Source organism: Dreissena polymorpha, chromosome 10, assembly GCF_020536995.1.
Source record: "Dreissena polymorpha isolate Duluth1 chromosome 10, UMN_Dpol_1.0, whole genome shotgun sequence".
Taxonomy (NCBI): domain Eukaryota; kingdom Metazoa; phylum Mollusca; class Bivalvia; order Myida; family Dreissenidae; genus Dreissena; species Dreissena polymorpha.
The window spans coordinates 37,576,960-37,601,392 of NC_068364.1; the positions used below are offsets into that span (position 1 = coordinate 37,576,960).

Below are 24,433 nucleotides of genomic sequence, written 5' to 3' on the forward strand. Positions count from 1 at the left end.
TTGTCAGAAGGGCGCTAAGTAAACAACACTTACATCATTATATAAACCGTTTTCGAGAGATTTATTGATACTGTCATTAATTGACCAAGTTTAGAAATCTAACATTACAACAATTGTTCGGTGGTTTTAACTCGAATGTCAAGACTGTTGTTCTGATATTAATGAGACCGGTCATGAGAACACACATGTTTTAACTCGAATGTCAAGACTGTTGTTATGATAGTAATGAGACCGGTCACGAGATCACAAATGAAAGAACTTTAACATTAGGACCGTTGTTCAAATTATTTACCTCGATATGTGGAATCTGTCCTGAGACCATCGAGGAAGGTACTCATACGTCTAGGCCCTTGTTTGTTTGTTTTATTTGTTTGTTTGTTTGTTTTATTTGTGCATACACGTCAAGCAATTTACAATTCAATGCAATCAAGGCAATAAATAACGTATAGATTGCATTATTATCATATTCAGAAACATGCATTACATGAATGGTGCCATTTATCACAGATCCAAATAAGATTACGACATGATGTATACACAGGATAACCCGTAAAGCTTAGACATGTAAACATGAAAAAGCTTATTTCCAACGGGGTCCATGGATTTAGTCGAACAGATCTTATAAGTGACTATAAATATATTGTTTTTTCAGTTCTTAATATATAATCGACATGATCCTACACATGATTTCTTCTACAAATTAAGTGAATCTTTCAAAAGTTAACATGATAATACACTGACACGAATGAAAAACATAAAAAATAATGAATTACATAAAATAAAACAAATCTAAAAGTAAAAATACATGGAATTCTCGTCTACCTTCATATCATTTAATAGATGTGTCTTAACAAGTTTCTTAAAAGTAAATTTCGATTCGATGGACTTAATATTATCGGGTAATGCATTCCAATCCGTAATACCATTGTAGTAAAATGAAGAACTAGTAAAGCCATCAACTTGAGGTACATAAAAATTAAATCGGGATCTATTCCCATACTGATGGACATCTGTTCATTTGACAAAATTGTCTTTCATATAGCTTGGACATTTATTGTAGAAAATCTTATGGATGTGGTTAAGCCGAAGTTGCTTGCATCTTTGTTAAACGTTCAATAAACCAAGTTCTTCAAAATGCGATACAACAAGTGATGTCCTACAATGGGAATTGTTAATAAAACGAACCATTTTATTTTGGACTATTTGTAAATTGTGCTTAAGCTGTTTCGTGAGTCCACAATACCACGAAGAGGATACATAATCTAAATGACATTGTATTAAAGAATTACATAAGCTTTTTCTAAGACTTTTATTTAAAAAATCACGTTGTCTATATAAAAATTTAAGTCTAGAGTTAACCTTCTTGACGATATTATTTACAATAGAAGTACCGGACAAATCAGCATCTAGAATAGAACCAAGATATTTTACATACGTCTGAGATTTTATAACATGATCATTACATTGTATATGAAAATTGTCCACCTTGGTGAGTTTACGTTTCGAACCAAAAAGAATACATTCTGTTTTGCCTAGATGGAGGGATAGCTTATTGTCAATTAACCATTTACTACAGGACTCGAGTTCTTTGCCTAAAACTTGACTGATGGTACTTGGATCTTTATGTGAATACAAAATAGCACTGTCATCAGCATAGAGTATTAATTTACAGTTGGATGATATACTTGTTTTCATATCATTAACGTAGGTCAAGAACAAAAGAGGACCCAGTATACTCCCTTGGGGAACACCACACACTACCGATTTGAAATCCGATTTAGCGGCATTAACATGTACAGACTGCGTCCTATCAGCTAGGTACGAGCGAAACCACTCCATAGACTCCACTCCCATCGCACGAAGCTTCCGACACAGAACGTCATGATCTACAGTGTCGAATGCCTTCTGTAGATCTAACATAATCATACCAGTAAACAAGCCATTAGAGGTTTGTCCACGTATATGATCAGACAGGTGAATAAGACAGGAGTCAGTGGAGTGATTCCCCCTGAATCCACTCTGATACTCATACAACAGACCGTTCTTCACTAAAAAGGATTCCAACTGGTTGTATACAGCTCTATCTAATATTTTTGAAACAATGGACAAAATACTAACCGGTCTATAATTAGAAACCTCGGACCTATTGTCTTTCTTAAACAGTGGTTTTACCTTAGCACTTTTTAAATCAGTGGGAACTACATTGTTAACAATAGAGCTATTTATCAAAAATGTTATATGAGTTTTGATATAAGGAGCATAATCTTTCAAAAATCTGGCCGGGATTTCGTCTAACCCAGTACTTTTAGAACAATTCAATTTGCTTAACTCTTTGTAAACAAAATCTTCAGAAACTGTATGAAGTTTAAAAGAATTGTGAGCAGGATTTCTGTCTTTGTAAAACGATTTAAAAATGTTAGATGCTGTATTAAATAGATTTGGAGCAGTAGGAAGCTTATCAACTAGTACTGAAGCAACAGTTGTGAAAAAAATAGTTAAAATGATTGGCTATTGTTTTAGCTTCAAAACATAGGTTGCACTCTACATTTAAAACAACATTGTGTGAGGATTTACTATTATTGCTATGACCTAACGATTTTAAGTGAGACCACAGACTTTTAGGATTGTGTTTGTTTTCTTCTAATTGATCACAAATATATTCTGCCTTTGCTTTCTTCACAGACCTTTGGACTTTATTTCTATATGAACAAAACTTTTGAAAAAATTCCTTATTATTAGTTTTTTTAAATTTGTACATAAAATAGTCCCTAATTTTAATTAGTTCTAAAATATCGGAATCCATCCATGGCTCTGTTCTCTGCTTTAAACGAACTTCTTTGGTTGGAGCTACACTATTCAAAACTGTCAAAAATTTGTCTTTGAAAAATAACCAAGATTCTTGTACAGTGTCAGCAGTAAACATAGAATTCCAATCACAAGTGTTCAGTTTGTTAATAAAATCTTCCACAGTATAGTTTTTCATACACCGAACAAGAACTGTGTTATGCTTACTTATTTTTTCTTTGCTAGTTTTTCTTGTACAATATACTGGGAAATGGTCACTAAGATTTATGGGTAAAGTACCATATTGTGAAACTTTATTACTTTGATTACACAAGATATGATCTAAAATTGATGAAGTTGTTTCATTTATTCTAGTAGGATGAGCAATCAGTTGTTGTAGGTTAAAAATGTCTAATAAAAGTGCATATTTTTTAAACAGTGAACACATTTTTTTTTTAAACAAATATTTAAATCACCTAAAATAAACCATTCAAAATCAGATCGTAAATTCGATAAAATGTTTTCTAAATGTTCCGTAAAATCCTTTTGATTCGGAGGCCGGTAGCAAGAACAAATCAGAATAGGTTTAGTTTTTACAAGATGTATCTCAGCCCAAACCGCCTCAATAGTGTCACTGTGTAAATCAGTTCTTTCCGAAAATGCAATACTTTCATTTATAAATAAGCACACTCCTCCGCCATTACGATTTCTGTCTCTCCGGATGACATTAAAACCTGGTATACCAATTTCATTGTTTGTTATGGTATCGTCCAACCAAGTCTCAGTAATTGCAATCACATGTACTTTACATAAACTGGCAAATAGTCTAATTTCTGACATTTTTGATAAAAGAGATCTACAATTAAAATGGACAAAATGTAACCCTTTTTGTTTAAAAACATCAAAAGAATTAAAATCACTAGTTAATTTCGTTGAGTTAAAATCACTGGAAGAGTTTGATGACGATGAATGATGATTAAAACTATCACAGTCTTGTAGATCACAGGTTCCTGGATGTTCCTCCGTTGATTCCCTGAGTGATGTTTCTCCAGGAAGAAGATTAAAAGTACACTTGTTACAAGTAAAATTAAAAGATATGTTTTCACTGGATGCTTTGATAAAGTCTGCGTCTGTGATGAAGCCTGTGCATCTTATATGTGTTTTTGCTTTACACTGAGTGCAACTAACTGCTTTGCTCGAAGCAATTACACCGCCTGAGCAAACAGTACAAGGGAACTTTGGTTGTCTTTTTCTTTGAGAGGATGATGTTCCTGTTGAGGGTCCGGGATTGGTCTCTATATCGCCACATTGTAACAGACACAATATAAATAGACTTTTTGGATTAGGTCTAAATTGTGTAGTCAAAGTTACGAAACGAACTTCTGGATCGTAGTGTTTATATCAACGATGATTGTTTGACGTTTCGTGATTAGAATACCACTAATGGAAAGATGCTCAATAGTTTGTCGACGATCTATAATATAAGACGTTGGATCCAATTTCAAGTCAATATAATCGCTCTGTATTTGGCTACCGTTATTTAAAATGTGGATTAATACGATGAACTCTGTGATGACCGCGATCACTGAATTTAGAAATGCCATTCCGTCGGGTATCTATATTATGTGGATCAAGTGCTATTTATATGCACTGTTTGGAAAATTTGCTGCTCCTTAACTAGAACTGGAATAGCTGCGAACTTGTTAAGCGATGATATCCCTTATACGCTTCCGTAGATTTCAAATTTGATAGTGGTCACCCGTGCATGTATTCCTCCTGTAGTTTGAATCAAAGTATATGCAGGCCACTGGACTGTATTACTGGTATATACATGAGTTAGTAAACAAGTTTATATGTTTAAAACGTTTCTTTTTGATGAAAGTTAAAATTTCATACCGGTTTCATATTCCATATTAGTTTTTTTTCACAATATCCGATATTTTTGTGTCACAGAACCGATTGAAAAATGTATATAAAACCTAATTTTCACTACACGGGTAGAGCACGTCTATACGGTCCGACAAGCTGCAATTTTTTTGTGTGCAGATGTTTAAGGAGCTTGTCATACACGGACGTTAGACGTTTAAAAGCTGATAGCTAAGTCTTGCTGTTTTGTGTATGACGATGTCAACTAGAGCTTTTCTTGAACTTATCGCAACACGGATATACTATCTCTTGCCTTAAATGCAGACCCGACGGCTTTTTTTTCGAACAAATTCGGTCTAACATCCGGACAATTATTTCACATTTTTTATTGACCACAATAATTTATAATCAGCAAACTGGATTTCAGAACAAGCCGTTTTGAAAGCCGAAAGCTCATTGACATGTGTTTGTACATAATTCAAACATAGACAATTTCAAGGAGTCTTCGGTCTTCATCCAAAATGTCCCAATTGGACACTAAAAATCAAGTCTGTATGAATAATACTGTCATTGATACATCTAGTTATAAAAACTGCATGTGAGCAAAATCAACATGGACATTCAGTGTGTTTTTATTTGAAGTTATTCCTATGTATATACAAAATTGCAATTATTTTTCATTAAGTTATGTACTGGTTCATTTCAATGTTTTTCTTTGTATCTGTATAAAATATATGGCAGGTTTGAAGTTATTTCTTGTGCTAGAACATATAAGTCGTTAGGCTCATTGGGTCATTGTCGACCTGAAACGACTTGAAGTCATCCGTGGGTGATTTTTGTCACCCTAGGGTGACTTCCAGCCGATTCATGTCACCCTGGGGTCACTTCAAGCCGACCGGGTGACTAGAATCGGCTTGAAGTCACTCCAGGGTGACTTCAAGCCATTTCAGGTCGACAATGACCCAATGAACCGTAGTTAGTGTGATAAACGATACGATATTGTTCACATATGCGAAATGAAATTCACTATCGCTGTAAGACAATTTGTTCATGCTACACTTTTAAATAAAGATTGTGGTATTTGGAAAACTTGATTAGTATTTTTTTAAAGGATAAATTAATGCTTAAATAGAACTGATGTCAATATTTTAAGCGCATAAATAGTAAAATAACTTAAACAAGAAGTTAATATTATAAATTCATCAAACATATGCCCAAATTATGCACAGCACGTTTTCAAAAAGAATGTGTTACATGTAAAGATAACAAGCAGATCAGGGCAGCTTCTGAACATTTGAGATACTCATATATTTCTAGATTGTTTGTTGACATGCCTATTGTGTTGAATGATAAACACGTATATCTTGTTAAGAATATATTGTTGAAAGGACGTGTTGTGTCAGGAACCAGTTACATTAAGAGCTGACATTTTTTTTACAAAGAGATATGACTCCCATGTGTTTTAACAGTAGATATATAACTGTGCAACATGATAACAAAAAATTGAAACAATCGTACAGCTTAACAGGATAACACAGCGGGGAATCATATGTTGGCTCATTGTGTTCTTAACTCTATCTAACATATTGATTTGATCTATATATTTTGCAGCTGTATAATGACTGCAAAATGTACGTTATACTTACCGATAATGTATTATATACAAACATTAATTGATTTGACCCATACCCATTTAACCAAAAGTCCTTTTCAGGACTATGGATTGAAATAGATTATTCAAATAGAGTACACAAACTAGATACAGTTACTCTTGGATGACTTTATTATGATGTAATTTGTATTATTAACATATTTCAAAAAATAAAGTTAACATTGTGTCTTGTTTCAGGTAACAATGTGTGTGTAACAATGTGTTTTACACTGAATTAAACATTTGGTATCTTGTTTTCTACTTACACTGTTTGCTACTATGTGGCAAAACAATATAAACAAAACAAAAACAAGTCGATAAACAAGACGTATGTATGTATGTATGTATGTATGTATGTTTGTATGTATGTATGTATGTATGTATGTATGTATGTATGTATGTATGTATGTATGTATGTATGTATGTATGTATGTATGTGTGTGTGTGTGTGTGTGTGTGTGTGTGTGTGTGTGTGTGTGTGTGTGTGTGTGTGTGTGTGTGTGTGTGTGTGTGTGTGCGTGCGTGCGTGCGTGCGTGCGTGCGTGCGTGCGTGCGTGCGTGCGTGCGTGCGTGCGTGCGTGCGTGCGTGCGTGCGTGCGTGCGTGCGTGCGTGCGTGCGTGCGTGCGTGCATGCATGCATGCATGCATGCATTTCTTTACACCTTGCAGTCAAGGATAACCCATGAAAGTGCAAGCACCTATTTCCAATGGGGTCCTTTGGTTTTGCTGAAGAGACAGCAAGCAGAAGAGACAGTTTTGGGATACAAAGAATCCGGGTGCGATACCCTAGCTCTTTGCGAATCCCTTTTACGTGCTCAGTGTATCCGGGTTTCATACCAGTACATCTCTTGTTGGGTGGGAAACACTTGAAGCATTTCTGAAATTCCCAGTGCCCCGGCCGGGAATTGAACCGGGGACCTCTGGAATGGTAGACCGGAGTGTTACCACTCGACCACCGCACCACCCTTGATTAACGCTTTTTTGTCAAAATGCTGCAAATAAACCGTAGCGTCCCGGGACGTTTCTTAGCAATACGTACGTTCACATATCATACGGTCGTGTAAAACGTATATGTAGCAGCATAGCATGTCTATAAAATTCGTAAACTTACTTTTAACTTTTGTTTGCACTTAAAGTTATGTTTTCTAAAACGCTCGCGTGACTCAGTTCTTTTGTGTAAATATGGCGGCGTACGTACCGACATTTTAGAGGCACGCACGTTTGCTTTGGCTTTTTAGGGGATGAATGATACCAATATATGATTTAAGAGATTCCAAAATTGTCGAAATATATAGACTTTCACAACAAACAATTATCTTTGTGCACGATATTTTATCATGCACACAATCCCGCTTCGGATTTGATGGTAAAGGTATTTGTGATTTGCTTATGAATAGAGCGATTTTTATATATCGCCTATGTATTGCTTTTACGAACGCTATATCTATTCAGTTTATTTAAACCTTAAATTTATATTTAGAGCTTTCTATCAGGTAGGGCATTGGCTATATATGTAACGGAAATCCTTGGTTTGTTGTTGACAACGGGATGTTGTGTACGGGAGATATAGCGGACTTAAGTTTTTATTAAAAAATGAATTTCAACATAATCGAATCGATTGTTGTTATATGTTCGATTTTCCAGGTGACTAGTTAAGTAAGAGTCGGTTACCAGGGTACCAAGTTTTGTTATAAATTGTGTGTTTGTCGGGTTACATAGGAATACTTAAATCAATACGACTACTGCTTATTAATTCTTTTGGCGGTTGACAGCGGCGGTAAGCACAATTCAGCCTACAGTTCGTGTTGAACACAATCATTTTCAAGTAAGATGTAGGTTATTTATTCGTATTTAGACGGGTAAAAAATAGAACAATTGAAAATGTACAGCGTCGAGCAGTCCGCTAGGTCAAGCATAACTATTCCACGTACGACAGTGCAACAGGAACTTGGTTGGCAGACCCTACAGGACAGACAAAATAACACTAAATTAATAATCTTTTTTAAAATTGTTTAAGGATAAGTGGCTGTGCCCCTACCATCATATATCGAGCGAGCCACCAAATTCACTCGTCACATGCACCCCTCTCCTACAGACAAATACACACCACTGCAAATTATTATAAGTTTTCTTTTTTCCCAAGTGCTATTGTGATGTGGAACAACTTCCCCGCCACTACAGTTTTACATCCTGATCTTGAAGGGTTAAAGCAGTCCCTGCTTTACCCTTCTGGATTGGAAGTAAATATACACAATTCTTTAATACATATGCTTTGCCATGCGATATACTGTCAGTATTTGTGGATGCATAACTACAGGTTTTAACTCCGGTGTCATAGTGCTTTTGTTCTGTATATGAAGAGTATTTCAATGTTTGCCAACCCAATTATACTCTCCGGATAATAGCTTCAATGTCATCACTTGTAAATACCTGGTATCACATTACCCTGTGTACGTATTGTATTTTATGTTTTGTAAAGATTTATCCGCATACATCATTAACCCTAAGAGTCAGCTGACTTTGAATAACAGACGAACAATCTAATGAGGCCACAGCTTGTTTTTTGGTTCTTCGGTTACATCTATAGGTTCTTTCGTAAAATGCCAAACAAATACGAACCCAAATAAAAGTGTCAATAAAATGCACCAACTCTTGAAATAACTCGAATAAAACAATTAATATATTTTTCTGTCGAATTGTTAGCATGCATTATAATGAGGAAATAACACATGTGGGTACAATAATATCATAGGCCATGAGCCAAGAACACTTTTGCTCCCCCAAGGGGGAATTTTGTAGACCCTCTTTTTTCATCCTCATGACATTTTGTTTGCAATATCAGGTTAAAAGGTTGTGTTTATAATCATAACAAAGTTCAATAATATTTCTTATATTTGCTTTATTTACACAATCCGACTATTAAGTTTTCTAAATCCGTACTATAATATAACTTAAATTTATTGTTTGGTCAAACGAGGCTTCGTTTTGCAACAAAATAACTTTCATGTACAAACCTTTCATACAAAACTTCACGATATTTGCACAAACACAAAAGCAATTTTGAAACAGTCTTTCGATCAATATAGACAGATAATTATGGGCTGTTTACATTATACGATTCAGTTAATAGCTTTGCTTCAAAGCGACACTTAACTATGCAGATACATTCACAGTATTACATACAATTGGTGCTGAAATAAACTTATAATTTAACGACTTCCAGATGCACTAAATAGCACACTTTGTAAAGTGTAGTGAGTAAATTCGCTCTCAGTTGACTTTAAATTTGATCCATATCGTGTTCAGATGTTCAAACCAAGTATTGCGGTACGTGAAACAAAACCAAAGAATTTTGCCGAAAACAAAACTATGTTCACATTTAATTATATCATAATTTAGATTTAAAGTCAATCAGCCTACATATTTACACCAATTAATATGGAACACCATAGCTGTCTTACGTTCTTACATTTGTGTGTGTCTTCTTTAGAAGGTGTCTTATTATGTCAAACAGTGATCTTGTCTAAATGTGAAGTAGACTTTTCAAAACACAGTTCTACTATGCCAAACCGTCGTGTTATCTTGTCCAAATCTGGTGTTGACTTGTCAAAATACAGTCCTATTATGTCTAACCGTCGTGTTATCTTGTCCAAATGTGATGTTGACTTGTCAAAATACAGTCTTATTATGTCCAACAGTCGTGTTATCTTGTCCAAATCTGGTGCTGATTTGTCAAAATACAGTCTTATTATGTCAAACCGTCGTGTTATCTTGTTCAAATGTGATGTTGACTTGTCAAAACACAATCCTTTTATGTCAAACAGTCGTGTTATCTTGTTCAAATGTGATGTTGACTTGTCAAAACACAGTCCTATTATGTCAAACCGTGATGTTATCTTGTCCAAATCTGGTGCTGTCTTGTCAAAATACAGTCCTATTATGTCGAACCGTCGTGTGATGTTGACTTGTTAAAACACATTCGTTTTATGTCAAACAGTGATCTTGTCCAAATGTGAAGTATACTTTTCAAAACACAGTTCTACTATGCCAAACCGTCGTGCTTTCTTGTCCAAATGTGATGTTGACGTGTCAAAATGCAGTCTTATTATGTCCAACAGTCGTGTTATCTTGTTCTTATCTGGTGCTGACTTGTCAAAATACAGTCCTATTATGTCTAACAGTCGTGTTATCTTGTCCAAATGTGATGTTACTGTCAAAACACAGTTCTTTTTATGTCAAACAGTCGTATTATCTTGTCCAAATGTTTGACAGAATAAGACAAGTCAGCACCACATTTGGACAAGATAACATAACGGTTTGACAAGTTCACTGTGCGAGCTATTTCGGACGTTAATATAAATCGGCTGGTATTAATTCTTAAATCTATCAACTGAGTTATTGTTCTATGCTGCGTACTACTGAATACAGAGAATACTAACATTTATACATTATTAATATAACATTTGGTTTCACGTGATATTAGAGTCTGATATAGCGTGTAACGCGAGGCCGATTTCCCAAGAGTGCCACCGAGCGCTTTGTACGCGACCTCACAATCACGCTGTGCTTTCTGAAGTCCACAGAATGCTAATTATTCAATAAACGCAATACAATATATAATTTTCCTCAGGCTGTCTTATGATTTGAAACTTAGAATAATCGATTCGCCACAACGCGACAAACAGGGGACCGATGCCTTAAACGAACTTCCAATTTCAAAATCTTTCATCGTCAATTAATCTCTAGCTATTTGTCACCTTAAGGCCCTAGTTAAAGCTTCCGCCTATCTCTTGTAGACTCCAACGTTCTGAGGCCTCTCGACTAGCATCAGGAACACGGCTGCCTGGGCGGCACCGTTTGAAGTCAATCTAAATAACCAAAATGCTCCAGAATACTGTTCTTTGAAGAGCCGTACCTTTTCTTCAGTTGTTGTCCCGCTCGCATACCTAGGAAACGTGACCAATTTCATCGTGCGTATTTCAAAGTTTAAGAGGTCATAAGAACATTAACCTGATTGATGGAACTAATTGTTTTATCTAGTAACATACCCAGGAAGTTTCTTAAAGACAATTTTTGTGCCACCGACATCAAAAAAGAATGCATACAATTTAACTAGGAAACAGCTTGAAACGCCACTGAGTTGTCCAGAGCGAGTCCAATCCTTCGTGAACCCGTTTCTGCAGTTTCACATTACTGGGCCATTTTAGCAAGTATCTTTTTAAGACTGAAAATACATGTGATTCTTTACTTGTATTTGTTTTAATATTTGACGTGATGACAACATTTTGTTTGCGAACACGTGACTACAATTCACTCATCGCGTAGATATTGTAAACATAAATATTTTGATCAACTTCATTCAAGATCGAGCCAAGGTTGAGGCATCGAGCTCAGATAAGATTAAATGGCGGCGAACATTTTAACAAAAAGCTCGTCTTAATTTTTGAACGGTATCGATGCGTTCATAGACGGATTTTCGATTGTACTTATTGTGTATACATTTTTGAGGAAAAAAATCTATATTTGAAATATCGATGAAAATCAATAAAAGTGTATCAGTCATTAAATAAGTTAAAAGCATTTTTTTTCTGCGTACAAGTTGTGATTATTAAAACCAAGGTTCATAAACACTGACTGCGTGGATGAATACATTCGACGTAATATTGTTAATTATTTTGTAAATGTGGAAATACATACGCACATATTGTAATTGTATTTCACAAAAAAGATTGGTTTCTTAAATGAGTATATTTAATCAGTATGTCAACATCCTATTATATTTAAACAGCTAGTTGTGACTTGTTGTAGTTGAACATTTAACAAACGTAACGCATATCGGTCATTATTAAGTGCTTTTTACGCCTTCTGTCAATAAACAAACCCTTTCAATCATCGTATTATAGCTTCATTTAGATAAGTGCATTCGCTGCTAAAAGAGTATACAGCGATCCGAAATCAAGGAGCTTTTTATCTAGCGTAAAATGTTTAACTCTCTAGTTTAATAAGTAGAGGTATTGTTCATGCAAGAAACTTACATTGTTTTTACTCAACACGTCATGCATTTCCTGACCGGAGGAGATCATTGTATGTATGTTTTGTCCTATCGGGGAACGATTGAACGTGGATCTTCAATCTGAACAGGCTTTGTTTTCCCTTAGTAGGGCGTATTAGATTAGCACAATAACACACTCGAAGCATTGACACTTTGCGGTTAACGTATCGTTTTGTGAATGGCATTTGACATATTTAACTGTACAAACAGAATAACGAAAACTATATCTGATATCGATTAACAGAAAACGACGGCATATTTGTCGTGTCAAGTTGATATTTACGTACTTCAGAATCGGTGGAGTATTCAGTAGTACACCTTTAAAACAATGCAGTTGATAGATTTAGGAATTTACACCAGCCGATGTAAAGTATAAACATTGCTTTTTCCTTTAAAGATGTGTATACCGAATACATAGTTTTAACTCGACACTTCATGGGTTCTCGTGCCCCAAGATGATCGTTGTACATATAAACAACTAGGCATCAGATAAACTTTGCCTTTTTATAATGGAAAAATGGTTCACCAACAGATAAGGTTGTCCTCTTGAAATAATGTATATGGTAGTATACGTTTATACTGCAGACCATTTTTATACTATGTATTCTTTTTACAGACGATATAACCAAAATTTGAGGAAACCAATGAGGGAATTGCAGTTCCTACTACGTCCGGCTTTTTTTAATGTATACGACTTAAGCACAGTTATGAATATTATGACAATACATTTCAAAAATCTCCAAATTGTACTTCATAATATTCGAAGAGCAGACACACTTTTCATGCAGTTCACATTAGAGTAAAACTGGCGCATACATTGTGGCCATGGAAGAAAGACTCACGAAGAAAGAGGCACAGAACTGGCTCAAATGTATGTTTGCAACATATACGACCAGGGATGTAATTGCACAATTAGCCGACCTCGGATTTAAAGCATTTTACTCGCATGTACGAAGTGACATGCGTGCAAAACACGGTATACTCGAAACAAATACATGTTGTTTATGTAGTGACCCTTCCAAACTGTGCCAATTGTGTTCTGAAATATGTATTCGACTTTGGGAGAACCACCGTTTTAAAAAATCGAAATTGAAAGGCCCATCATGGAGCAATACGGATTCCACAAAATGGTGCACTGAATCGTGGGAATTGGCAAAGTGTTTCATGCCTCCCACGGGTTACAGAGATAAGCCAAACGCCAACAGCACAGATTTCAATGGCATTATTGGTGCCATATACAACTGTACCTGGATGCAGTGCTATTTTACTGATGATCTAAGTAAAGATTCCAACATATGTACAAAGGTATTTTACAAATTTCTTATTAACTTTTACATATCTGTAATTGACGTATAACAATGAATTCGTTAACATATTTTTTAAGTGCATGCGTTTGATTTGTTCGTTAATACAGTTATTGACTTACAGGCACGAGAAGAAGTCAATAAACTACGACACTAACAGGACACGGAAATATGTGATGGGGATATGATCAGCTTCTTCGATTGTCTTTTAAATCTACTGAATGATCCTGCACACCTTAATAGTTTTAAGCCGGCAATTGATGCACGCGCTTACCTTAAACAGGTAATGAAGTTCATTAGTATGATAATAGCAGACTTTCCGTACATGCACATGTATTGATTGAAGTCGGAATACAATACGTTACTTTGATAGGGATTGTTTCAACTTGCAATTGCATAAATGGACATTTTAGGAGTCCAAGGATTTTTGTATCGCCTATATTGATATGTCCGGAAGTCTTGTCGATATTTTATCAAGGCAAATGTGCGTTTAATTTTCAGTGTCAAATTCGATCATTTTCAGCTTCAGCAAGACACTCTTCCGTTGTCCGAAAAGGCGGTAAAAAGCACGTTGAAAAAAGTGTTTGAAGACCAAAAGGAAGGTAAAAAATAGTACTTAAAAACGGGTTATTGAAGATATGTCTTTATCAAAAATGGCCAAGAAACATCATAGAACAGACCGACGCCGACCAACTTGATACAATTAAAACGAACCACAAATTCAGTTTTTCCTTTTTGGTATTATCTGTGTAAATTAAAGTCCAATTAACAAATCAAAAAAATTACTACGCTTCAGAGGAAATAATGATGTTAAAACGAAATTTATTTGTATTATGATGGAAAGCAAATATCTATGTATGATTCACTTCAATGATAATTGCAATACAAGTGATACCAAAACAGCTGATTTTAAACATTAACTCATTCTTGGCTACAGTATATTTTAACACTTTAGAAGTCACATATTTTTAATCCCTCATGGTCAAACTTACACAGAATATTAACACATGTATATATCTGAGTTGATTTGGAAAATGAAAAGGATATGTTAAAAATACATGGATGCGTGGTGTTGGCGCAGTTTTTCTAAGAGGTCCATTTTAAAAACTTGTGAATACTTCCTGATCAAACTAATACTTGAAACGCAACACAAATTATGTTTGGAACATGTTTTCCCTCTTCCTAACAAATCGGTAAATACATTTGGATAAATACATTTGTATTTGAAATACCGTCCAACCATCCCACCCAAGAATCCCCCCCCCCCAAAAAAAAAACCAACCTTTTTTTTGCATTTTTTTGGCATTTTTGGAAGATAATGTAATAAATGACCACACTCCCACACTATACACCCTTCTCCACCCCTCCCTCCTTTGTGATTGAAATTTAGATAGGTCCCTACACCTAAAAAGAAAAATAGATGAGCGGTCTGCACCCGCAAGGCTGTGCTCTTGTTCAATTCTGTCATTATTTAAAAAAGTTTCTTATGAACTCTTTCACTTACAAGGTACATACATGTAGGTCTATCTTAATGTGAGGAACACAAATTTTAATGTTTCCATTTATAAATGATGAATGTGTTCGCGACGCAAATCAACGCCGCGTTATACATGAGTTTGTACTCATGTGCATACACACTATATGATCTAGGTGCATTTTATAAATGAGAATCAAATCAATGAATATTGATCGGATTTGCGGTAAAGTTTAAACATTTTTGCGCCAAAGCGGAACTGTCACCGGTCAGATCACACACTGAACCCTAACCTTATAGCTTGTTTCTCATAAAGTCATTACAACGAGGTTATTTGCAACTGTTTTGCACTTTAATCCGATTAACTTTACTTTTGTGGACGGAACAATATCGCAGAATGTTGGTGTTCTTGGTAATACAACGTATTACCCATTGTGGAACACATATTACGTCACAGATTATGGGACAAATTTAACTAGGCCCGAACACATTGTTTGCGACTCATTAAACGCAATCAAGTTTTGATGAACTTTAAAAATCGATTTTCATTATACTTCGCAATAATAGCAAAGAGTAACTGTTGCTAGAAAGAGGTCCGCGACGTTGTGAAAATTTGTCGGAAATAATTAATTGAAATGAGTATTCTGTCGACTTTGAAACCATTGATAATATAAATTTGAATCAATATATCACATAACAAACTCTTTTCGATGTAATTTTTAGATAAGTATAATACGCGCTGTATTGAAAAATGTTATCTTGGTAAGGAAGTGTTTTTTTATGTGAGTGTGCTTTAATGTGTAAATTGGAATCCATTTAAAAAGGTAAATAAAAAATATACGCATTAAAACCTTGATAACAGTGTATGTCCGCCAGATATATACAATATGTTAGGTAACAACTGTACAAAGTAAAAAAATATAACCAAACAAAAAATCAAGAACACACGGCGTGAATACTTTATTATTATAATTATATAATCCTTATTGGATTGAATTACACGTGGATTTTAATCACCATTCATCATTTCAGAATTTCGAGGAAGGTTAATACAGTTCTATACGACGACAAAGGAAACTGTGTCTGTTTCACCCTTAAGGGAGGGTCATGACAAACCCATCTGGGATGTCTTTGTTCAACCGAAATTGAGCCATGTTACAATGGAGAAAGATGGAACTCGAAATAAAACAGAACACGCGGTTCATAGCTACAACGCCTTATTTTATCAAGATAAAAAGCTCAATAGCCGTGTATTTGTTCAAGGAGAACCCGGAATGGGGAAGACAACATTCCTTACTAAACTGGCTCTTGACTGGTGTGATTTAGTGTCTGAGCACAATCCTGATCACAAGGCTACATTTAGTGATGTTGATACGCTGAAGGAGTTTCGTTTTTTCTTTCAAATATCACTGAGAGATGCAGCGAACCAGCGTGAGGTTATAGAGATGATCAAAACTCAAATAATCGACATGATTTACAGTGGTGATAAGCGAGAAGAGACCGTGAAGCTTTTACCACAAATCCTGGAACGAGAGTCATGCATCATAACTTTGGATGGGCTTAATGAATGGGTTGATTGTTTGAATAAGTGCGTTATACCTTTAATGACACAGTGCCTTACAAAGTGTGTATCTGTAATTACAACACGGCCATGGAAAATGGTGGATGAGCGAATTAAAAATTCCGAAATTAAAACTTTAATTGAAATTGAAGGAATACTTGATGCAGAAGGGCTAGCAAATAAAATATTACACAGTCTTCAGACTAATAATGTGAAGACACACACTGGTTTTATGACTTACGTTAACGAACGTCGATTGAGGCATTTTCTTGCGTCACCCTGGCGGCTAACTCTGTTAGTCAATTTGTGGATGAACTACGAGGTTAGTGGTTCATTGTGTGAAATAATTCTCCTAGACATACTCTTTAAGAATGCAAATGCAAGTAAGGGATATTTTCGAAACGGAACTTCTTTTCAGTGTTTAGCCAATACACGTTTTATTAAGCAGCAGATCGGTATTTTTGATGCGCTTGCAAACGCTGCGTTTAGCTTAACATTTTCATCGAACAAATGCATCGCGTTCACCGAACGGGAATTATTGAACTACATGACAGAAGTTCAGTTGGATTTTTGCCTCCGTTCTGGTGTATTAACGAAAAGATACAGCTCAACAATGACCGATCAGGATGCACAGTTTTCCTTTGTACACTAGACAGTTCAAGAGTTCCTGGCTGCATTTCATATTGCAAATTCAAATCAAGACCTTATAGAACATTTCCATACAGACACTAAATATAATTCGTTAGAAATGAGCGAGACAATTATTTATCTGTGTGGGTTAGAGTGCAAGAAAGCTAATACACTGATAAACCATCTTGCTGACGTCAATTTCCTTAACGACATAAACCGCGGAATGAGCATGTACGTGAGGGGATGTCTAGATCAGAAAGAAATACGGGCTTTTCATACAGACAATAACACAGAGAGATATATTTTAATAGCAGATAATAATTCAATGGATTACAAACGTTGCATTGCTCTATCAGTCTTATTTCAGCGCATGATAATCGCTGGGTACATAGAAGCTAAGGCCAGCGGTGAGAAGGAGATTTTCTTAAATGTAATGGACTTCACATTTAATGCATATCTTAATGAGTCCGATTTAAATGCATTAAAGATGCTTTTAATGTCCAACAAATCAAATATTCGGTCACTTATTATAGAAAGTGATATTCTACAAACAAGCGAAATACTGACATTCATGCAACATTCCGCACTTTGTGTTAAACGTGTGATGGTGAAAGGAACTACGGTAATTAATAAAGCATTATGTTATACGAGAATAAAGAAGGTATGTTATACAGGGAAAATTGAAGTATCATCTTCTTGTGTATTTCCACATCTGTCTCAATTAACGTATTTGAAGATAGAAGACTCCACTTTTTCGGAAGACATAGTTCTTCCAGATAAAATACAACACATTTGTTTGCTCAAATGTGCATGCACTGCTGTGTTCCTACGACGGTTGATAGTGCGCTTATCGTCATTAAAACACGATGTAATTTTTAACGTGCAAACTCTGTGTGTAACCGAAAGCAACACTCACATATTTAAGCTGGAATTATTGTCCTGTAATATGAAAAATATCAAACTAGGCGCGATAGACGGAAATATTGATCTTTATCAATTTATACGATATTCATCTATAGGGACCCTAATCCTGACAACGGATGATTGTGCATCATTAGCTACAGAGACTCTTCACACGCTCAATAAGCGAACAATGCTCTGTTTGGTAGGGACATGTACGGGTCAATGTGGTCTCAAACTGCCTTTTTCATTGCAGTGTATAATTCTGGAAGATGTCGAATGTTCATCTGAGTGGCTGTGCAGCTTGTTGATCACGCTCTCTTCATTCGATCATCATGTTACCTGTAAGCTGTTTGATGTCGTATTGCAGTCTAGTGGATACACCCTTGGAGACGAATCACATACACATGTATCGGACTTGCGATCTGAAATAATGTCACATGACATGTCCAAAATCGAAATAATGGTGACAAATGGCAGTAAGGAACTGTTTCAAATATAACGTGATACAAGTATAGGGATCCTAGACATGAGAACGGCTGATTGTGCCTCATTAGCATCAGAGATTCTTCACACGCTCAACAAACTAACAAAGCTCTTTTTGTGGGGGACCTATACGGGTCAATGTGATATCAAGTTACCTGCTTCATTGCAGTGTATTAGTCTGCAGAAACTCGAATGTTCATCTGAGTGGCTGTGCAGCTTGTTGATCACGCTATCTTCATTCGATCATCCTGTCACGTGTGAGCTGTGGGATGTCGTATTGCAGTCTAGTGGATACACCCTTGGAGACGAATTACATACACATGTATCGGACTTGCGATCTGAAATAATGTCACATGACATGTCCAAAATCGAGATAATGGTGACAAAGGGCAGTAAGAAACTGTTTGAAATATTACGTTATACAAGTATACGGATCCTAGACCTGAGAACGGCTGACTTTGCCTCATTAGCGTCAGAGATTCTTCACACGCTCAACAAGCTAACAAAGCTCTATTTGTGGGGGACCTATACGGGTCGATGTGATATCGAGTTGCCTGCTTCATTGCAGTGTATTAGTCTGCAGGAAGTCGAATGTTCATCTGAGTGGCTGTGCAGCTTGTTGATCACGCTCTCTTCATTCGATCATCCTGTCACGTGTGAGCTGTGGAATGTCGTATTGCAGTCTAGTGGATACACCCTTGGAGACGAATCACATACACATGTATCGGACTTGCGATCTGAAATGCTGTCACTTGACATGTCCAATATCAAGATAATGGTGAAAACTGGCAGTAAAGAATTGTATCAGAGATTCTTCACACGCTCAACAAGCTAACAAAGCTCTAATTGCGGGGGACCTATACGGGTCGATGCGATATCGAGTTGCCTGCTTCATTGCAGTGTATTAGTCTGCAGAAAGGCGAATGTTCATCTGAGTGGCTGTGCAGCTTGTTGATCACGCTCTCTTCATTCGATCATCCTGTCACGTGTGAGCTGTGGGATGTCGTATTGCAGTCTAGTGGAGACACCCATGGAGACGAATCACATACACATGAATCGGACTTGCGATCTGAAATGCTGTCACTTGACATGTCCAATATCAAGATAATGGTAAAAACTGGCAGTAAAGAATTGTTTGAAATATTACGGGATGCATGTATAGGGATCCTAGACCTGAAAACGGCTGATTGTGCCTCATTAGCATCAGAGATTCTTCACACGCTCAACAAGCTGACAAAGCTCGATTTGTGGGGAACCTATACGGGTTGTTGTGATATCGAATTGCCTGCTTCATTGCAGTGTATTAGTCTCCAGAAAGGCGAATGTTCATCTGAGTGGCTGTGCAGCTTGTTGATCACGCTCTCTTCATTCGATCATCCTGTCACGTGTGAGCTGTGGGCTGTCGTATTGCAGTCTAGTGGATACACCCTTCGAGACGAATTACATACACATGTATCGGACTTGCGATCTAAAATAATGTCACATGACATGTCCAAAATCGAGATAATGGTGACAAAGGGCAGTAAGAAACTGTTTGAAATATTACGTTATACAAGTATACGGATCCTAGACCTGAGAACGGCTGATTGTGCCTCATTAGCATCAGAGATACTTCACACGCTCAACAAGCTAACAAAGCTCTATTTGCGGGGGGCCTATACGGGTCGATGTGATATCGAGTTGCCTGCTTCATTGCAGTGTATTAGTCTGCAGAAAGTCGAATGTTCATCTGAGTGACTGTGCAGCTTGTTGATCACGCTCTCTTCATTCGATCATCCTGTCACGTGTGAGCTGTGGGATGTCGTATTGCAGTCTAGTGGATACACCCTTGGAGACGAATCACATACACATGTATCGGACTTGCGATCTGAAATGCTGTCACTTGACATGTCCAATATCAAGATAATGGTGAAAACTAGCAGTAAAGAATTGTTTGAAATATTACGGGATGCATGTATAGGGATCCTAGACCTGAAAACGGCTGATTGTGCCTCATTAGCATCAGAGATTCTTCACACGCTCAACAAGCTGACAAAGCTCGATTTGTGGGGAACCTATACGGGTCGTTGTGATATCGAATTGCCTGCTTCATTGCAGTGTATTAGTCTCCAGAAAGGCGAATGTTCATCTGAGTGGCTGTGCAGCTTGTTGATCACGCTCTCTTCATTCGATCATCCTGTCACGTGTGAGCTGTGGGCTGTCGTATTGCAGTCTAGTGGATACACCCTTCGAGACGAATTACATACACATGTATCGGACTTGCGATCTAAAATAATGTCACATGACATGTCCAAAATCGAGATAATGGTGACAAAGGGCAGTAAGAAACTGTTTGAAATATTACGTTATACAAGTATACGGATCCTAGACCTGAGAACGGCTGATTGTGCCTCATTAGCATCAGAGATACTTCACACGCTCAACAAGCTAACAAAGCTCTATTTGCGGGGGGCCTATACGGGTCGATGTGATATCGAGTTGCCTGCTTCATTGCAGTGTATTAGTCTGCAGAAAGTCGAATGTTCATCTGAGTGACTGTGCAGCTTGTTGATCACGCTCTCTTCATTCGATCATCCTGTCACGTGTGAGCTGTGGGATGTCGTATTGCAGTCTAGTGGATACACCCTTGGAGACGAATCACATACACATGTATCGGACTTGCGATCTGAAATGCTGTCACTTGACATGTCCAATATCAAGATAATGGTGAAAACTAGCAGTAAAGAATTGTTTGAAATATTACGGGATGCATGCATAGGGATCCTAGACCTGAAAACGGCTGATTGTGCCTCATTAGCATCAGAGATTCTTCACACGCTCAACAAGCTGACAAAGCTCGATTTGTGGGGAACCTATACGGGTCGTTGTGATATCGAATTGCCTGCTTCATTGCAGTGTATTAGTCTGCAGAAAGGCGAATGTTCATCTGAGTGGCTGTGCAGCTTGTTGATCACGCTCTCTTCTTTCGATCATCCTGTCACGTGTGAGCTGTGGGCTGTCGTATTGCAGTCTAGTGGATACACACTAGGAGACGAATTACATACACATGTATCGGACATGCGATCTGAAATAATGTCACATGACATGTCCAAAATCGAGATAATGGTGACAAAGTGCAGTAAGAAACTGTTTGAAATATTACGTTATACAAGTATACGGATCCTAGACCTGAGAACGGCTGACCTTGCCTCATTAGCATCAGAGATTCTTCACACGCTCAACAAGCTAACAAAGCTCTATTTGCGGGGGACCTATACGGGTCGATGTGATATCGAGTTGCCTGCTTCATTGCAGTGTATTAGTCTGCAGAAAGTCGAATGTTCATCTGAGTGGCTGTGCAGCTTGTTGATCACGCTCTCTTAATTCGATCATCCTGTCACGTGTGAGCTGTGGGCTGTCGTATTGCAGTCTAGTGGATACACCCTTCGAGACGAATTACATACACATGTATCGGACTTGCGATCTGAAATAATGTCACATGACATGTCCAAAATCGAGATAATGGTGACAAAGGGCAGTAAGAAACTGTTTGAAATATTACGTGATACAATTATACGGATCCTAGACCTGAAAACAGCTGATTGTGCCTCATTAGCATCAGAGATTCTTCACACGCTCAACAAGCTAACAAAGCTCTATTTGCGGGGGACCTATACGGGTCGATGTGATATCGAGTTGCCTGCTTCATTGCAGTGTATTAGTCTGCAGAAAGTCGAATGTTCATCTGAGTGGCTGTGCATCTTGTTGATCACGCTCTCTTCATTCGATCATCCTGTCACGTGTGAGCTTTGGGATGTCGTATTGCAGTCTAGTGGATACACCCTTGGAGACGAATATCACATACACATGTATCGGACTTGCGATCTGAAATACTGTCACTTGACATGTCCAATATCAAGATAATGGTGAAAACTGGCAGTAAAGATTTGTTTGAAATATTACGTGATGCAAGTATAGGGACCCTAGACCTGATAACGGCTGATTGTGCCTCATTAGCATCAGAGATTCTTCACACGCTTAACAAGCTAGCAAAGTTCTAATTGCGGGGGACCTATACGGGTCGATGTGATATCGAGTTGCCTGCTTCATTGCAGTGTATTAGTCTGCAGAAAGGCGAATGTTCATCTGAGTGGCTGTGCAGCTTGTTGATCACGCTCTCTTCATTCGATCATCCTGTCACGTGTGAGCTGTGGGCTGTCGTATTGCAGTCTAGTGGATACACCCTTGGAGACGAATTACATACACATGTATCGGACTTGCGATCTGAAATAATGTCACATGACATGTCCAAAATCGTAATAATGGTGACAAATGGCAGTAAGGAACTGTTTGAACTATTACGTTATACACGTATAGGTATCCTGGGCCTGAGAACGGCTGATTGTGCCTCATTAGCATCAGAGATACTTTACACGCTCAACAAGCTAACGAAGCTCTTTTTGTGGGGGACCTATACGGGTCAATGTGATATCAAGTTGCCTGCTTCATTGCAGTGTATTAGTCTGCAGAAAGTCGAATGTTCATCTGAGTGGCTGTGCAGCTTATTGATCACGCTCTCTTCATTCGATCATCCTGTTACCTGTGAGCTGTGTGATGTTGTATTGCAGTCTAGTGGTTACACCTTTGGAGACGAATTACATGCACATGTATCGGACTTGCGATCTGAAATAATGTCACATGACATGTCCAAAATCGAAATAATGGACAAAATGGCAGTAAGGAACTGTTTCAAATATTACGTGATACAGGTAAAGGGATCCTAGACCTGAGAACGGCTGATTGTGCCTAATTAGCGTCAGAGATTCTTCACACGCTCAACAAGCTAACAAAGCTCTATTTGTGGGGGACCTATACGGGTCGATGTGATATCGAGTTGCCTGCTTCATTGCAGTGTATTAATCTGCAGAAAGTCGAATATTCATCTGAGTGGCTGTGCAGCTTGTTGATCACACTCTCTTCATAAGACCATTCTGTCAGGTGTGAGCTGTATAATATTGTATTGATGTCAAGTGAAGAAACCCTTGGAGACGAATCACGCACACATGAATCTGCCATGCAATTTAAAATACTGTCACATGACATGTCAAATATTGATATATGTTTGAAAAATGGTCGTATGGGGCTGTTTGAAATATTAGGTGATACAAGTATTGGGAGTCTAAGGGTTTAAACTACTTCTTCACTGGAAACCGTTACGCGAACTAAATTGAACATGATGAAAAGGATTCATATACAGAGGACTTATTTGACAAGATTCGATTATGACATACCTCAATCCATAGAGTGCATGCTGTTGACAGAGGGCACATTTTCATTGGAATGGTTATACAGCGTCCTGATCAGATTGTCGAAAGTAAAACATTACGTGCAGTTAAACGTGAAAGGCTTGTTGATGTTAAGTAATGAAACCTGTCCGCCTAGTTCAGAAGAAAACATAATTCAATGTGAATATTTCAATAATGTGAGAGCTGATAATTCTAATACAACCGTGTCTGACTTACTGTCAGAAATTCTCTCATGTGACATGTCGAACATTGCACTACGCGTCTTAAATTTCCATCGGGAGCGGTTTGAAATGTTGCGAGATACGAATATAAGAAGCGTGCAGTTTGCGGCTTTTGACGATGTGTCACTGGCATTTGTGACACAAAACACGTTACCCGCGTTCAAAGAAATTCGTCTAACCGGGACTTACTTGACTTGTTTTAACCACACATTACCACGG

General features: G+C 37.3%; 1 protein-coding gene across 5 annotated transcripts in view; it reads left to right on the forward strand.

Moving 5' to 3' along the window:
* The first annotated feature begins 12,973 nt into the window (after positions 1 to 12,973).
* Positions 12,974 to 24,433, forward strand: part of LOC127847710 (uncharacterized) — a 54,041-nt gene continuing 42,581 nt past the window's right edge. Inside the window, exons 1-4 of one of the 5 annotated variants that reach the window (XM_052379795.1) lie at positions 12,974 to 13,658; positions 13,782 to 13,940; positions 14,181 to 14,259; positions 16,164 to 17,014. In XM_052379795.1, coding sequence (XP_052235755.1) covers positions 13,842 to 13,940; positions 14,181 to 14,259; positions 16,164 to 17,014 — 1,029 coding nt within the window. In that variant the 5' untranslated portion in view covers positions 12,974 to 13,658; positions 13,782 to 13,841. Of the gene's footprint in view, positions 13,659 to 13,781; positions 13,941 to 14,180; positions 14,260 to 16,163; positions 17,015 to 18,608; positions 19,363 to 19,612; positions 19,695 to 24,433 lie in introns of those variants that run through there. The other 4 variants (XM_052379794.1, XM_052379791.1, XM_052379796.1 and 1 more) reach the window with 4 other exon arrangements.